At 42.6% G+C, this 17993-nt stretch overlaps 1 protein-coding gene and 1 non-coding gene across 2 annotated transcripts in view; one reads left to right on the top strand and one right to left on the bottom strand.

The window, feature by feature from the left end:
- LOC124606656 (proton-coupled folate transporter) overlaps positions 1-17993 on the top strand; it is a 329568-nt gene that overhangs the window by 294221 nt on the left and 17354 nt on the right. The window contains exon 8 of the mRNA XM_047138661.1: positions 7891-7974. Coding sequence (XP_046994617.1) covers positions 7891-7974 — 84 coding nt within the window. The remainder of the gene's footprint in view (positions 1-7890; positions 7975-17993) is intronic.
- Positions 17196-17269, bottom strand: Trnav-aac. The gene has a single exon. It is a non-coding gene; the product is annotated as a tRNA-Val (tRNA).

Below are 17993 nucleotides of genomic sequence, written 5' to 3'. Positions count from 1 at the left end.
GAAGTGTTGAGTGCTATAGACAAGGGATTTCGGATCGATTCAGTATTTCTGGATTTCCGGAAGGCTTTTGACACTGTACCACACAAGCGGCTCGTAGTGAAATTGCGTGCTTATGGAATATCGTCTCAGTTATGTGACTGGATTTCTTGTCAGAGAGGTCACACTTCGTAGTAATTGACGGAAAGTCATCGAGTAAAACAGAAGCGATTTCTGGCGTTCCCCAAGGTAGTGTTATAGGCCCTTTGCTGTTCCTTATCTGTATAAACGATTTTGGAGACAATCTGAGCAGCCGTCTTAGGTTGTTTGCAGATGACGCTGTCTTTTATCGACTAATAAAATCATCAGAAGATCAAAACAAACTGAAAAACGATTTAGAAAAGATATCTGAATGGTGCAAAAAGCGGCCATTGACCCTAAATAACGAAAAGTGTGAGGTCATCCACATGAGAGCTAAAAGGAATTCGTTAAACTTTGGTTACACGATAAATCAGTCTAATCTAAAAGCCGTAAATTCAATTAAATACCTAGGTATTACAATTACGAACAACTTAAATTGAAAGGCGCACATAGAAAATGTTTTGGGGAAGGCTAACCAAAGACTGCGTTTTATTGGCAGGACACTTAAAAATTGTAACATACGTACTAAGGAGACCGCCTACATTACGCTTTTCCGTCCTCTATTAGAATACTGCTGCGCGGTGTGGGGTCCTTACCAGATAGGAATGACGGAGTGCATCAAAAAAGTTCAAAGAAGGGCAGTACGTTTTCTATTATCGCGAAATGTGGGAGAGAGTGTCAAACAAATGATACAGGATTTGGGCTGGAAATCATTAAAAGAAAGACGTTTTTCGTTGCGACAGTATATTCTCACGAAATTCCAATGACCAACCTTCTCCTCCGAATACGAAAATATTTTGTTGACACCGACCTACATAAGGAGGAACGATCACCACGATAAAATAAGTGAAATCAGATCTCGTACAGAAAGATATAGGTGTTCATTCTTTCCACGCGCTATACGAGAATGGAATAATAGAGAATTGTGAAGGTGGTTCGATGAACCCTCTGCCAGGCACTTGAAAGTCATTTTCAGAATATCCATGTAGATGTAGATGTAGAAATACACCGTGACGACTTCACATCCGCCCCTGCCATCCAAGAAGACGTAACTGACTCCCTGCAACTTTCTGTATCATCCTACACCATTGGTCTGATGCTAACAGCAGCTGGACGACTTCACATCCGCCCCTGCCATCCAAGAAGACGTAACTGACTCCCTGCAACTTTCTGTATCATCCTACACCATTGGTCTGATGCTAACAGCAGCTGTACTAGGGGATTACTACCCCATGCACTTGGCATGATACTGTAACAGGGAAGTAAGGACTGTTGATCAATGGTGTCGGACTGTATTCAGTGAAGAATCACAATTCTGCACTACCCCACATGACCGTCGTTGGGAAATATGGCGGCGACCTGGAGAGGGGTCCCTATCCAGTGTTTTGGAAAGGCACAGCAGCATAAGTCCTGGCTTCATGGTGTGGAGAGCCATTGGGGGTGACTTCTGGTTCAAACGGCTCTGAGCACTATGGGACTCAACTTCTGAGGTCATTAGTCCCCTAGAACTTAGAACTAGTTAAACCTAACTAACCTAAGGACATCACACACATCCATGCCCGAGGCAGGATTCGAACCTGCGACCGTAGCGGTCTCGCGGTTCCAGACTGCAGCGCCTAGAACCGCACTGCCACTTCGGCCGGCTGACTTCTGGTCAACGCTGCTAGGGCAAAGCAGTACGTCACTGATATGCTACGTCCTCATGTGTTATCTCTTATGTGGCATTTTCGCGGGTTCCATTTTTTGAAGAGAAGAATGCTCGTCCATTCTTGGCACCTGTTTCTACGAACTGTATTCGTGAGTATGAGGTACTCCTGTAACCAGAAAGATCCCCATATCTGTCGCAGATAGAACATGCGTGTGTACGATCTCGGACCTGAACTCCATGCCTGTGTCTGTATCAAGGAAATCAAAGACCAATTACAGCAGTTGTGGGCCAGCTTGACGGCACCTTTTCCAACTGAATCAGTGCATGCATCGCGGCCACAGGGGATGCAACATCATACTGATATGAATTTTATCCATAGTGGATGCTGTCGAAACTGGGCTGATACTGCTAACTTCGCAACTGAAAAAAATTCAGCCCTCGGTCACTATTTTTAACAAATTAACCTGGTTTCGACACTGCTAGGAGTGTCTTCTTCAGAATATTAAACAAAGAATGGTCTATATTCGATAACATTGTCACAGAATTATGACTAAGAACGTATGATAGAGTATACGTACGGAATCGTCGTCAAAGACTGGCAGTAATTGTATGTCTTTTATAAAATAATAAATATGCCAAAAGGTCATTAGTGACAAAAGTATTTAAGATAAAGGAAACTGTGATGGCGAGCCACTAAGGGCTGCTCGTTACTACGGACTCCGGTTTGCAACCTGCACCACGCAAGCAAAGAGCAGCCCTTAGTGGCTCGCCATCACAAATTCCTTTATCTTCAATACTTTTGTGACTAATGACCTTTTGGCATATTTATTATTCTATAAAAGACATACAATTACTGCCAGTCTTTCACGACGATTCCGTACGTGTACTCTATCATACGTTCTTAGTCATAATTCTGTGACCATGTTATAGAATATAGACCATTCTTTGTTTTAAATTCTGAAGAAGACACTCCTAGCAGTGTCAAAACCAGGTTAATTTGTCAAAAATAGTGACCGAGGGCTGAATTTCTTTCAATTGTAACTATTCACGGTCTCTGAACGTGCAACCATGTACAAGATACTGCTAACTTCCTTGTAAATTTGACTCGATTTTCCCATCACTGCAATAACATCACATACGCTCTCAACCCGTGGAGTTTCATATCGTTTCCTTCTCTCCTTCTGGGTGCTTCACAGCGTATACAGACATTAACAACATGTGGATAGCGCCTTCTTTTGTTCTAATCTTCAGACTGATCCGTCATGATACCCGCCTCTGAGCACGTGAGTCTACTGCAGAGTCAGTGCTCATCGTGCAAATTCTCCGATGCGTCAGGACAATAGATCTGAACGAGATCCTGATCATATAAGTGAGCTGCCATCTCTCAACACTCCCACAATGCAGAGAGACAACAGCGTTCATATTACGAACTAAATGCAATAGGAGGCTTTGATACAGCTGTACTAGGCATCAATGCACCAACGATTTCAACCTCCTCGCAAAACAAACAGTGACCTGCCCGATGGGCCACATGTCGCCACTCAGTGGGCGTCCAGCTTCGGTATTGGTGATGTGTAAAATTCAGTCTTCGTTGCTGATGAACATGGGTGCATGAACCAGGCGCATGCTGCAGAGGCCCATACACAGGAACGTTTGCTGAACGATCGTTGAGGAAACACCGTTGGTAGCCTCTTGGTTTATTTGGGCGGTCAGTTACTCAACAGTTGGACATCTATTCGCTCGTATACATCTACACAGCCGTCGTCCATCCCTGTCATCCCTGGCCCGTGGTCCACTCCAGTTGTCTCGGCGACGGTTTTGGATAGCTCCATTTTGCCAAGCACGTTGTGCTTTAACCATGGCAGCATGCCAACAGTTTACAAACTTAGCCCTTTCGGAAATGCTTCCATCCTTGACCCAAAAGACTATGATCATGCCCTTTCGTATGTCACATAAATCTCTCCATTTCTACGTTATGACAGCGGCTGCATCGTTTCCCACATCTCCCCAAGGCTCTCTCTCTCTCTCTCTTTCTTTCTGTCTCTGTCTGTCTGTCTCTCTATCTCTCTCCCTCTCTCTCTCTCTCTCTCTCTCTCTCTCTCTCTCTCTCTCTCTCTCTCTCTCTGCCACCAATTGTCTGTGAATGTTTATTGCTAGTTCACGTCGAACATAGGTCGTTCTCAAATTAATGCGAGTGGACCGCTTATAATAGCCAACTTAAGGAGGGCATCAAATGCCCAGAAGCGTATGTAGCAATTAACTATTCTGCAGACTTTCTGTGACATAGAGAAACTAAAACCATTATGGAGTGCTGGCCATTAAAACTGTAACTCCATGAAGCACATCAAATAACGAAATTTTACTTATAGTGTTTCTATAGTGTAGAAGGAAGAAGACATGCTTGAATTTGTAGATGGTTTGGGGATGTACGTCAATGGCCATGTCGTGGTGGATACTCTGGTTCCTGTCAGATTACCAAAGTTAAGCACCATGGGGTTTGGTTGGTAATTGGGTGGCTAACTGTCAGAGCTGCGGTGCAGTGTTAACCTACTGGGGTGTGCTCAGTCTCGTGATGCCGCTTGAGAAGCTACGTGAATGAGCAGCAGTGGCTCCAGGTCACGCGAACTGAGAATCGCCGGGAGGACGGTGTCGTAATCCCATGCCCCTGCATATCCACATCCTATGACGCCAGTTGGCTGAGGATGCAACGGTAGTCGGTCGGTACCGCCGGGCCTTCCTACGTCTATTCAGGCAGTTTTGGAGGCATACAGGATGCAAATCTAGTATACTTTCCGATGCATTTTTACCTCTAAGGTTAACGAATTCCATGTCATGTTTAGCCGGGGGAAGGACTCATAACCTCATCGCTAAGCGCCCCCTAACCTGCCCACACACACACACGCTGTCATGGTGGAAGATGTTTTCTGATAAATGCCGGACATTTGCCGCGCCGGACATTTGCCACGCCGGACATTTGCCACACTTGCCCCTTCGCCAGGTAGCTTCAGTAGCGATCCCTCAGGTAAGGGACACCCTTCCTCGAACTTCTACTGTCGGCTTTCAAACCGCCGTCTCCACATCTTACTCGACACAACCAGTACGTAAGGGACCTCCTTCTTCGACATCTTGGCGAAATACAGAGCTTCTTTTCCGAAATCGAAATATTTATAATTTTTGGGAAACGAAAGCAATACCGACGATTATGCCAATATGTAATCAGTTCTGCCAAGTATAAGTATAGATCCCTCTGTCTGTACGGTAGCTTCCTTTCACGCTTACTGACTGCAATAGAAACAGTCCATCGCCATGGGAGCAACAAAAAAGGAACGATGTAAAGAGAATGTGAATGTACGCTAATCATTTATTTTTCATCACTGCATTTGTGCCTACTTTAATTACTACAACTGCATGCCCAAAAACAATAAGGAACGAAGACATGGGTATGTGAATGTTTGAAAAGAAGAACGATATACTCCATATTAATTTACTCTCTGACATCCGATATCCCTTGCGGCGAAACATTAGTTAATAAAGTGTAGCGGGACAATGTTGAAAAACATGACTGAAAATAGGTTCACTAAATAGAGATAAGAACATCTATGATTGACATGTCATCTAAAGAATTTTAAAATGTTAGAAATAAGGAAATGAAGTAATACAGAATGCTATGCTTGTAACGTACGTTGTTGTTCTACATTGTCTATCTCTGGTATTTACAGGGTCACAGAGAGAGCATCCTAGGTTTTGCAGGGAAAAGCCGTAATTGTAATGATCTGAAGTACAACAGAAACAAGAAGCACAACTCAAGGAAAAATAATGTAATGTGTGTTCCAGCTCACAAGCGACATTGAAGCAGGTAGTTCCTGTGACTTACTATGGACAGAGGTTATATTCGACAACCGGAATAAATTAATAACTGGCTCCTTTTACCGTCCCCCGGTCTCAGATAAAACAGTTTCTGAGCAGTTCAAAGAAAACTTGAGTCTCATCACAAATAGGAACCCTATTCATACAATTATAGTTGGCAGTGACTTCAGTCAACCTTTCGTATGTTGACAAAAATACATTTTCAGACCCTATTGTAGATAGAAAACAACTTCCGTAATTGTTCTAAATGCGTCTTTTTAAAATTATTTTGAACAATTAGTTCACGAGGCCATTCAAACTGTAAATGGTTACGAAAACACACTTGACCTCTTAGCCACAAATAATCCTGAGAATCACGACGGATACAGGGATTAGTGAACACACAGTCGTAGCGAGGGTCAATACCGTATCAAAGAAGTTCACCAAAACTACACGCGAAATATATCTATTTATAAAAGCAGCTAAAATTTCTTGACGTCTTTCTATGAGACAGTCTCCAATCCTTCCACAGTATGTAAGTGAAGACCTTATGTGGCACGCCTTCAAAAAAATATTATCAACATCACTCGAGAGATTCATACCAAATAAATTAATAAGAGACGGACCTGATCCCCTATGGTACACAAAACACGACAGAAAGCTGCTGCTGGAACACCGTAAAAGGTACGTATACTTTAGACGAACGCAGAATCTCCAAGATTGGCGAAGTTTTACTGAGGCTCGAAATTTGCTGCGGATTTCAATGCGAGATGCATTTAATAGTGTCCACAACTAAACTCTCTCTAGAAATGTGTCGCAAAATCCAAAGAGATTCTGGTCCTATGTTAAGTAAACCAGCGGAAACGCTCAGTAAGTACCTTTACTGCGCGACAGCGACGGTAATGTTACTGATGACAGTGCCACTAAAGCGGTGTTACTAAATGCAGTTTTCCGAAATTCCTTCACCAAAGAAGACGAAGTAAATATTCAAGAATTCGAAATGAGAACAGCTGTAAACATAATATAGGAGGAGGAGGTGGAGGGGGAGACAAGGGACCCAACCCTTCGGAGCAGGTAAAATCGTGGCAAATGTCCGCACACCTTTCTGATAACCGAATTCCACTCTTTACTCTAATGCGGGGATCCCAAACATTTGGACCTTGGAATACTAATTTGTGTTTCTGTAATTCATTTTCCGACATAATAAATATGTAGCCCTCGCAACTGCGAAACTACAGGGCTGTAGAGGGCTAATATGTGATCTAGACAGGATGTTGTGAGTTGGCGCAACTACTATCATCCAGCCATAACTGTGGTTTCTTTGATTGCTCTGGGAGAAAGCTCATCAAACTAGAAGACATGAAACATTAGTTCACTTCATTACATAAATGAATAAAAGATTTACTCAATTTTGACACAGTTCTTTACCATAGAATTGCTTGATAATTTACAACTATCATCGACTATTAAAGCATCACTTGATGCACTGAGTAACATACTGTTCTCTTGCAGCACAAAACGCAGCTTTTACGAAAGTACATTTCATCGCCTGAAACTTTAACAGCTGACACTGTCCTACATTATGATGTCGACTGTTGTAGCTGAGTTCACGAGCTGGGGTGAGCTCTTGCCTGCTCGACGCTACGTTGACCTCAGTGTGAGGGCGCTGCTATACTGAGCAGGAGGCGTGGGCTTCTGGAGTTCCTCCCATTGGTAGCTGTAGAATGCAGTGAGGCATCGCTAACGTCTGTGCTATCGATTAGCGTTGCCGACTTTACTGTGACACCACTGTCTCTGGATGATACCACAGAAGCGATCCTTAACACTTGAACAATTTCCCACATACAAGCTGTACTCTATCCACAGAAAAAAGAGGGCGTCATACTGCGCATATTTAGAACATTTTGCTACTGCAGGTATAAGGACAATGTAAATAATTTTTACACTGGGGAAACACTCTGAAAGTTTCCTTGATTCCATGTCACCTTGTGCATATAATGGCTCTTATCGTAGTATATAGCAGCTTCAGATTTTGAATATTGTGCTATTTTAGATCACTGGTCGATGTCATTGATGTTGTTATGTTGCGTTTTTCATAGACTGCAGTATAAGTGCGTAGTCGATGCTTACTTGCATTGTTCAGAAATTACTGGAGTGGTTCTCAGAAACAGTGGTAAGCTGTGTGCTGGGAGCGTAGCGCATTGAAAACACTGCGAGATGGCATCTACTGAGCTCAACGAACAAATGACTCAGTGCATTATGTTTTTTGCATTTTACAGGAGCTGGGATTGCCGGACTGGGTCCCGTCGTGATTGCTGTCCTGCGCTCAATCGCTTCCAAGGTAGTTCCGTTACCTGAAAGAGGTAAGTGTCCAAGGTACCTTACTACACTGTACAATAGCCGGTAGCGTGCTTGATGGCGTTTCCTCTCACAATTTCGTAAACGTACAAGTAGCTTTACGTATTATTTAAAGAATGTGCCAGGTTAACAGTTCTGAAACATTAGTACATTAGTTGAAAGTAGTATGAGGTAAGGTATCAACTGCTTCGTAGCACAGTGTTCCGGAACCACATGCACACCGAGCTACGTATCGAACATTAATTCGGTGACTGACTGGCGAAAGAGACGACTGCAGAGAAAATGACTGGAGAATCGGGCACCAATTACACCTGCAATTGTGGAGAAGGGAACTTAGTCTGTCTGTAAACTGCAGATCGAGCAGCACTTTTGGTGAGGGAAGTGGTCTTTCTCAGAACTCTACAACTATCGCACGGGACGACTGAGAACCAGTTTCCTCCCCAGCAGTGCGCATTGATTTACGTAGATTCTGTTCATGTGTGTTTCATGTGTTAGTTATATTAACTACTAATTTCTTAAGACACAAAGGAATTGCAGACGTTGGGTGCAAGTGAGCATTCATTTAAATGAATGGGGAACGTTGAAAATTTGTGCCGGACGGGAATTCGAAGCAGATCTCCTGCTCAATAGGCAGATGCTCTGACCACTAAGCCATCCGAGCACAGTGGTCAGAGCACCTGCACGGACTATCCTAGTATTCCTCCCGTCAGACCCAAATTCTCAGCTTGTCAACACACTAATAATGTAGTGCCACTTGCCCATTGTCCTCATTACTCGCTGCATTTCGAGGATTCCCGTAAGAGTTCGGGCCTGGTGCGCGTCCGCACTGAAGAGATCATTGGCCGTCTTCTCCTTAATTATATATATGTGGTGTCTGTTCTTTCGGATATATATACAGGGTGTTACAAAAAGGTACGGCCATACTTTCAGGAAACATTCCTCACACACAAATAAAGAAAAGATGTTATGTGGACATGTGTCCGGAAACGCTTAACTTCCATGTTAGAGCTCATTTTAGTTTCGTCAGTATGTACTGTACTTCCTCGATTCACCGCCAGTTGGCCCAATTGAAGGAAGGTAATGTTGAATTGTGCAATCACGTCATCAACACAGATTTTCTGTGAACGTTTGGGCAGGCATTGTTGGTGATGTTTTGGTTGGGCCCCATGTTCTTCCACCTACGCTCAATGGAGCACGTTATCATGATTTCATACGGGATACTCCACCTGTGCTACTAGAACATGTGCCTTTACAAGCACGACACAACATGTGGTTCATGCCCGATAGAGCTCCTGCACATTTCAGTCGAAGTGTTCGTACGCTTCTCGACAACAGATTCGGTGACCGATGGATTGGTAGAGGCGGACCAATTCCATTGCCTCCAAGCTCTCATGACCTCAACCCTCTTGACTTTCGTTTATGGGGGCATTTGAAAGCTCTTGTCTACGCAACCCCGGTACCAAATGTAGAGACTCCGTATTGTGGACGGCTGTGATACAATACGCCATTCTCCAGGGCTGCATCAGCGCATCAGGGATTCCAAGCGACGGAGGGTGGATGCATGTATCCTCGCTAAGGGAGGACATTTTGAACATTTCCTGTAACAAAGTGTTTGAAGCCACGCTGGTGCGTTCTGTTGCTGTGTGTTTCCATTCCATGATTAATGTGATTTGAAGAGAAGTAATAAAATGAGCTCTAACATGGAAAGTAAGCCTTTCCGGACGCATGTCCACATAACATTTTCTTTCTTTGTGTGTGAGGAATATTTCCTGAAAGTTTGGCCGTACCTTTTTGTAACACCCTATATATAAGTTAAGTCCCATAAAATATATGGGACTTAACTTCTGAGGTCATCAGTCCCCTAGAACTTAGAACTACTTAAACCTAACTAACCTAAGGACATCACACACATCCGTGCCCGAGGTAGGATTCGAACCTGCGACCGCAGCGGTCGCTCGGCTCCAGACTGTAGTGCCTAGAACCGCTCGGCCACCCCGGCCGGCGGATCAAAATGGCTTCTGTTCTTTAGGACATATCTGAAAGAACATACACCACATATATGTTACTAATTTCCGCATTAATGGAAAATTATCGCATTCCGGGAGTGTCTGCGCACTGTCTCGCCGCCTATTTAATACGCGCCCCGTGGTAGGGTCGAGACAACCTTGTCAAACAGCCCGTAGTCGTTGCTTGTAACGTAGCGTGATAAAAGGAGTGGGGAATTTTTTTTACTTATTTCGCTTCCAGAGTTTATTTAGCCATCCAAAACACATGATAACATAGTATACATAATTGTACGATTAGGATACGTAAGTACTTATTTACAAATATAAAATCTCAGGCTGTCACCAGTCTGATCACCAGAGTTTTTTAACAAATAGATTTATAACTAAATTAAATATTTTATACTGATTAATTCACACTAATTTTGTGATTTAATCATAAACAAGATAGAAAAATTGAAACATAAACATTAAAACCTACAAATTTTTCCTTGTACTCTTTAAGTATTTAACAGTTACTTTATTAAGGCGAATGTGTTTGGTGAAAAAAAAAGGAGCTGATTGGGGAAGAAGGTAACCCGTTCCCATCAAAGTCTTAAAAAATTTCGATCGTTCAGTCAGATTTGGAACACGAAAACAAGATGTGGTTTAAATCATCTTCAGACACACTATGACACTCACATGCAGGGGAACTGTAAATGTTTATTCTATATAGATGGAAATGAAAAGAGGCATGGTTAAAACGGAGTCGAATGATGGTGGAAATCGTCGATCGATCCATATGAATCCGTCGTGAACCATGGTCTTTTCGGAATCTGAAGTTGTAATGCCGCATAATATCCACCTTTCGTTTATTGGGACGCATTCCACATTTCTTACCATTGCTACTTTCGATGGCTCTTGCTTCACGTAAGGACTTTGTATATGGCAATTTCATATCGAGAATAGTTCCTATAGATGCGGCTTGCTTCACTAAAACGTCATCTTCCTCATTATAGTGGATGTCAGAGTTGGAATCCACCCACACCGCTCTCCGTTTACTGCGAACATATTCCAGTACAACATCCGATATGTAATATTCTTAAGAAAATTCTGGAAGTCGGACAAAATAAATGTCTTTAATAAGTAAGTTGAAAATACATATTTAATTGCTTCCAAAATTGCCAGTCTCCGCCGTAAAAACTGAAGCACTTCTACGTAGGTTGAAGACTTAATTGACTTGGATCTGAGCACATAGAAAAGCACGTGCAGTATACTCCTCCTGTGGAACTAAAATATCTAAAAACTCACCATTATTCCAAATTATTTATTTTACTTATATTTCTTTTATGTTTAAAGGTATTATTATCTGTTTTGCGTTCGATATTTTTTTTAATTTGTCGTTTCACATACGTGTACTCTGTTAATTGAAAATAAGAAGTAACACATTATTATGACACAAACTCATTATAATACCGATGATTTGTGAAGAAATGCTTAAAACATAACATGTTTTTTACACCATGTGCACAAAATGAACGTAATTTCTTCACCTAATATTCACAATGGAGAACACAGTATAAAACAAAATTCAGCAGGATTTCAAATTGTCGTGGGTGATCCTCTAAATATCCTGATTTGTATCAACCTTATTTCAGTACATTGATAAACGTTGACGAAGAGAACTGATTATGTACTAGTGACTGCAGCTTTTTTTTCCCACTGCAGCGGTTGTCCCGTTGAGCCAGATGAATAAGTTCCCTGTCCTCAGGCACGATGCTCTAAATGGTTTTTTTCCCATCGACCACCTCAAGAATCTAATAATAATACAGACTTTTCTCCCTCACTGGGAAAGAAAAATATCTTTTGACCTGGTCAGACGTTTGTTTTTTCGATGCTGTTCCTACAACATTTGGGCCTTCAGAATGAGATTTTCGAATTCTCGGTCCAAATTCACCATTAGATTCTTTTAAACTACGAAAGGGCGGGTAGTATGTACAAAACCCATATCTGATCACATCTGGTGATTCCAAAAGGCTTGACGGCACAGGTACATCCATAGAAAGTGTACAGCTTTCAGTATTGAAAGACCTTCTTTTCGTTACAGATTATCATTATTGGTTGGATTTTCTGTTATAATAGTGAGCGGATTATTATTAATTGACAAAATGCACATATGTGAAATGGTAAATTAAAACAACAAAGAAAGACGTGAATATAAAACGTAAAATAATTTAAAACATAAAAAATATAAGTGAAATAAATAATTAGGATAATAATGAATGTTTGAATATTTTAATTGGGTATGTTGAATATATTCTGACAGCACATTGTGAGTAGCTTACTTTCCAAAAATGGTGTTTCAGAAATCAGCTTTATTACACATGAATGTATGTGGCTTAAACGGTTCTTTAATTTATGTTGTAGTAAAAATTTTCATTTTTCTAAATTAATCAATGGTGGTGGAGTATTTGCAAAATTTCAGATTATTACAAAGGTCGATTACACATTTTTCAAGAACGTTGATTTCGTAGTAGCTTTTATATGAAAAATATTTTTTATATATTGTTTCGAAGATATTTTCTACACCAAAAATGCCAAATTACCTTTCAGAGGGTGCTTTACCCCTTAAAATTGAAATTGGGTACAAACAAAAGCAATACATATTGGATTATTTTGCTCCCTCTACACACTCGCCAAGTTTCATCAGCATCGTTTATCTACATTTGGGAATGTTCCCTTGTGAGTCATAGAGGATCGAATGTAACGTGGCCCGCTTGACGGTGAATGAAATGTCACTCCTATGAACGGAGCACGAAATTTTATCTGGAAAGTATACTTTCCACATGGAGCGTGGCCGTCAATGCGAGCAGCGCTCGATTTGTAAAGAGGGACGCTCACCAGTTTCTCAGTCTAGATTTCCAGCCCGTTGATAGACAGCGACTCATCGAAGTGTTCTGTTAGTAATGGATTTTTGGCATGAAGATACGAATCGGCAGATGAATAAACACATGTGAGTACATCGCCTTCATGCTGTAATGTTTTAGTGGGGGGGACTGATGGTTCATTCTAAATCATGAGTATACGGAGTATACAAGAGCGGGTTTAAAATTGTATCCTGTGGCAAGTCCTGGGAGGAAGAAAAGGACCGAACATGTTTCCTTTGAATTTGACATAGACTGTTCTTTGAGCAGCCATGGTAATGATACTATATACAATACTCGAAGGAATTCCGAAGTCTACCAGCTTGTTCATGACAACCGGTATCTGAACGTGGTTGTAACTCAAGGAAAGTGGCGACGACCGATTGTCCAAAGTCTCTTTGCCTTTTCTGAATCTATATTGACTTCGAGGCATCAAACTCCTATTTTCGAGCCAGTGTTCCATTCTCCTTTTACCATTCGCTCCAACGTTTTTGCTACACGAAACAACGCGATCGGTCGATAGCTAGAGACCGTATTTGGATCTTTCCCACTTTTCAAAACTGGAATTATAATTGGGTCTTCCACGTTTCCACGAGGTCTTGTTGCATACAGTACTGATTTAAAATGAACAAGAACAAATCTTTCGGTTCTTTGGGGGGTTTCGTAAATATAAAATAATGAATGAAATCAGTCCCAGGGCAGCTGTCAGTCGATGATTTAATAGCATCATTTAGTTCTTCTTTAGAGAGGGGACGAAGCAGGATGATCTTCAACAGCAGGTGAATCATTTTGTAATGGGACCGTGGGAGGAGCGAGAGTATCGATAAATCCCTCTATCCAGGAAGTGGGCTGTTACTGAAAGCCTTTGTTTTATTCCAGATGCTTGTTATACTGACTGCTTTATTGAGTAAGCAACAAAATTTAGTCGAATTGTGCATTTTTTGAGGAATTGCTTAATACGCGCGCATTTATTCTTCTCATTTCCACGAAGTTCTCCAAGACAGAATTCTGACGACAGTTCGTCAAAGCAAGTCTACATTCTGCAGCTGGTCTAGAGCATTCACGATCCCAGCAGCGGGGAACGTTACATCGTAACAGAACTTTTTTTTCTGTTGAATTCTGACTTTCGCTACAACTTACATTGCGTTGGTTAAAATTTGGTACACCTCTTGTTCCTGTAAGTCATGATGCATGATATAAAGTTTCTGTCAAAATGTGTCCTTATATTTCTCTCAGTTGACTTCCACAATCTGGCACTTACTATTGACGTAACATATTTGTTTAGTATTAACGTTATGTTAATGTAGAACTCGATTTGGAGATAATCCTATCCCACTGAGTCTGGTTTGGCTGGTTCAAATGGCTCTAAGCACTATGTGACTTAACATCTATGGTCATCAGTCCCCTAGAACTTAGAACTACTTAAGCCTAACTAACCTAAGGACATCACACAACACCCAGCCATCACGAGGCAGGGAAAATCCCTGACCCCGCCGGGAATCGAACCCGGGAACCCGGGCGTGGGAAGCGAGAACGCTACCGCACGACCACGAGATGCGGGCCGAGTATGGTTTAACATGCCAATTACAGAGGTTAGTAAAACGTGTGGTACAAAGCGTGACATCTGTTGCAGGATGCCTGTGGAAGATACCACAGTAGCAGTTCCATCGTTGAGTATCACCAGGTCATTGTATTCTACAGCATCCACCAAAGCCCTGCCTTTCCTGTCCGTCATGTCTCCCTCCCCCATGCTGCACTGTGAGAATTCAAGGGTCCATCTATTATAAAGGGAGGCCGAAGCTGAATTATTAAATTTCTCCAGTAGTCTTCAGCAGTACTATAATGTGGAGACAGTTGTAAAGGTTTTGAGAGCAAATTGTATTTGCACAGCAGCTAATTAGATGTTGTGTGTGACTGAGCGGATAGACTGATGTCGCCTTTCTCATCAAGACGGTCCTTCCTTACGATGAAGTAATTTTTAAAGCGAACACTCGATGGAAACGTGAACCATTTTTCGCATAACAGAACTATACCCACCTGAATTGTGACTCTTTCTCGTCGGAAGCTTTCTCTGTTGAAGTTAGCTGATCATGTGTTCCACTGCAGTAATTATACAGGGTGGTCCATTGATAGTGACCGGGCCAAATATCTCACGAAATAAGCATCAAACGAAAAAACTACAAAGAACGAAACTCGTCTAGCTTGAAGGGGGAAACCAGATGGCGCTATGGTTGGCCGGCTAGATGGCGCTGCCATAGGTCAAACGGATATCAACTACGTTGCTTAAAATGGGAACCCCCATTTTCTATTACATATTTGTGTAGTACGTAAAGAAATATGAATGTTTTAGTTGGGCCACTTTTTTCACTTTTTGATAGATGGCGCTGTAATAGTCACAAACGTATAAGTACGTGGTATCACGTAACATTCCGCTAGTGCGGACGGTATTTGCTTCGTGGTACATTACCCGTGTTAAAATGGACCGTTTACCAATTGCGGAAAAGGTCGATATCGTGTTAATGTATGGCTATTGTGATCAAAATGCCCAACGGGCGTGTGCTATATATGCTGCTCGGTATCCTGGACGACATCATCCAAGTGTCCGGACCGTTCGCCGGATAGTTACGTTATTTAAGGAAACAGGAAGTGTTCAGCCACATGTGAAACGTCAACCACGACCTGCAACAAATGATGATGCCCAAGTATGTGTTTTACCAGCTGTCGCGGTTAATCCGCACATCAATAGCAGACTAATTGCGCGAGAATCGGGAATCTCAAAAACATCGTTGTTGAGAATGCTACATCAACATCGATTGAACCCGTACCATATTTCTATGCACCAGGAATTGCATGGCGACGACTTTGAACGTCGTGCACAGTTCTGCCACTGGGCACAAGATAAATTACGGGACGATGACAGATTTTTTTGCACGCGTTCTGTTTAGCTATGAAGCGTCATTGACCAACAGCGGTAACGTAAACCGGCATAATATGCACTATTGGGCAACGGAAAATCCACGATGGCTGCGACAAGTGGAACATGAGCGACCTTGGAGGATTAACGTATGGTGCGGCATTATGGGAGGAAGGATAATTGTCCCCCATTTTATCGATGGCAATCTAAATGGCGCAATGTATGCTGATTTCCTACGTAATGTTCTACCGATGTTACTACAAGATGTTTCACTGCATGACAGTATGGCGATGTACTTCCAACATGGTGGATGTCCAGCAAATAGCTCGCGTGTGGTTAAAGAGGTATTGAATAGCATATTTCATGACAGGTGGATTGGTCGTCGAAGCACCATACCACGGCCCGCACATTTACCGGGTCTGACGCCCCCGGGTTTCGTTCTGTGGGGAAAGTTGAAGAATATTTGCTGTCGTGATCCACCGACAACGCTTGACAACATGCGTCAGCGCATTGTCACTGCATGTGCGAACATTAGGGAAGGTGAACTACTTGCTGTTGAGAGGAATGTCGTTACACGTATTGCCAAATGCATTGAGGTTGACGGACATCATTTTGAGCATTTATTGCATTAATGTGGTATTGACAGGTAATCACGCTGTAACAGCACACGTTCTCAGAAATGATAAGTTCACAAAGGTACATGTATCACATTGGAAAAATCGAAATAAAATGTTCAAACGTACCTACTTTCTGTATTTTAATTTAAAAAACCTACCTGTTACCAACTGTTCGTCTAAAATTGTGAGCCATATGTTTGTGACTATTACAGCGCCTTGTATCACAAAGCGAAAAAAGTGGTCCAATTGAAACATTCATATTTCTTTACGTACTACACGAATATGTAATAAAAAATGGGGGTTCCTATTTTTAAAAAACGCAGTTGATATCCGTTTGACCTATGGCAGCGCCATCTAGCGGGCCAACCATAGCGCCATCTGGCTTCCCCCTTCAACCTACACAAGTTTCGTTCGTTGTAGTTCTTTCGTTTAACGCTTATTTCGTGAGATATTTGGCCCGGTCACGATCAATGGACCACCCTGTATAGGCTTCACAATTTAGGCAAAAAGAGAATGAAATGTGTCCGTTAAGAGCTGCCGGGTATCGGTATCATTGTTTTGTCGCGTATTCTGAATGACATTGTCAATAACATTTATTATTAACACGAGTGCAATTTTTTCTTTTCTTTCGGACAGACTCCACGCGGAATCCGCAGCTGTGATTCATATTATGAAAATTTAAGACGGAGGGGGGGGGGGGGGGGGGGAGAAAGCGAAGGAAAGGGAAGGAACTGATGATGTCAGCTGTATTGGGACTTTATGCAGAATCGGCGACGACGAGTGAAAATGTGTGCCAAACCGGGACTCGAACCCAGGATCTCCTGCTTGTTAGGTAGATGCGTTAACCACTGCGCCATCCGGATACAGTGGTTATCGCAAATACGCGGACAATCTCAACACACTCCCTGGCCGAAACACATTCCCATCTAATCACAGTCCCCGTTCGTGTCCTCCAAGCTCACTAATTCTAGATTTTCACACATGCATGTAATTGATGAATACACAACCTTAAGTGCGGATACACAGTATTGTTCGAGCTACAGCGGGAATCTAAAATTAGCGAGCATGAAAAGCATGGACGGGGACTGGGGATAGGTTGCGCTAGGTGGGAATGTGGTTTGGCCGGGGAGCGTGCTGAGACACTCTATGCATTTGCGATAAACGCTGTGTCCGGATGGTGCAGTGGTTAACGCTTCTGCCTAGTAAGCAGTAGAGATCCTGGTTTCGAGTCCAGGTCCGGCACACATTTTCATTCGTCTCCGCCGATCCCACATTAATTCCGGATGGAGCAGATATCATCAGTTCCTTCACTTTGCTTTCCTTTCTCACCCCCCCCCCCCCCCCCCCCCCCACATAACATAACATTTGTTATGTTTCTGATGCTGCGTTTGCTATAGCAGGCTTCGTTACTGAGACCATTCACCTACATCGCCGTGTTTGGTTACTTCCGCCTGCTGCCGGTAAGTCCGCAGCTCGTGGTCGTGCGGTAGCGTTCTCGCTTCCCACGCCCGGGTTCCCGGGTTCGATTCCCGGCGGGGTCAGGGATTTTCTCTGCCTCGTGATGACTGGGTGTTGTGTGCTGTCCTT

The sequence above is a fragment of the Schistocerca americana genome, chromosome 3, assembly GCF_021461395.2.
Source record: "Schistocerca americana isolate TAMUIC-IGC-003095 chromosome 3, iqSchAmer2.1, whole genome shotgun sequence".
NCBI classification, from domain to species: domain Eukaryota; kingdom Metazoa; phylum Arthropoda; class Insecta; order Orthoptera; family Acrididae; genus Schistocerca; species Schistocerca americana.
The sequence above is the reverse complement of the archived record's forward strand: the minus strand, read 5'-3'. Positions and strand labels throughout refer to the sequence as shown.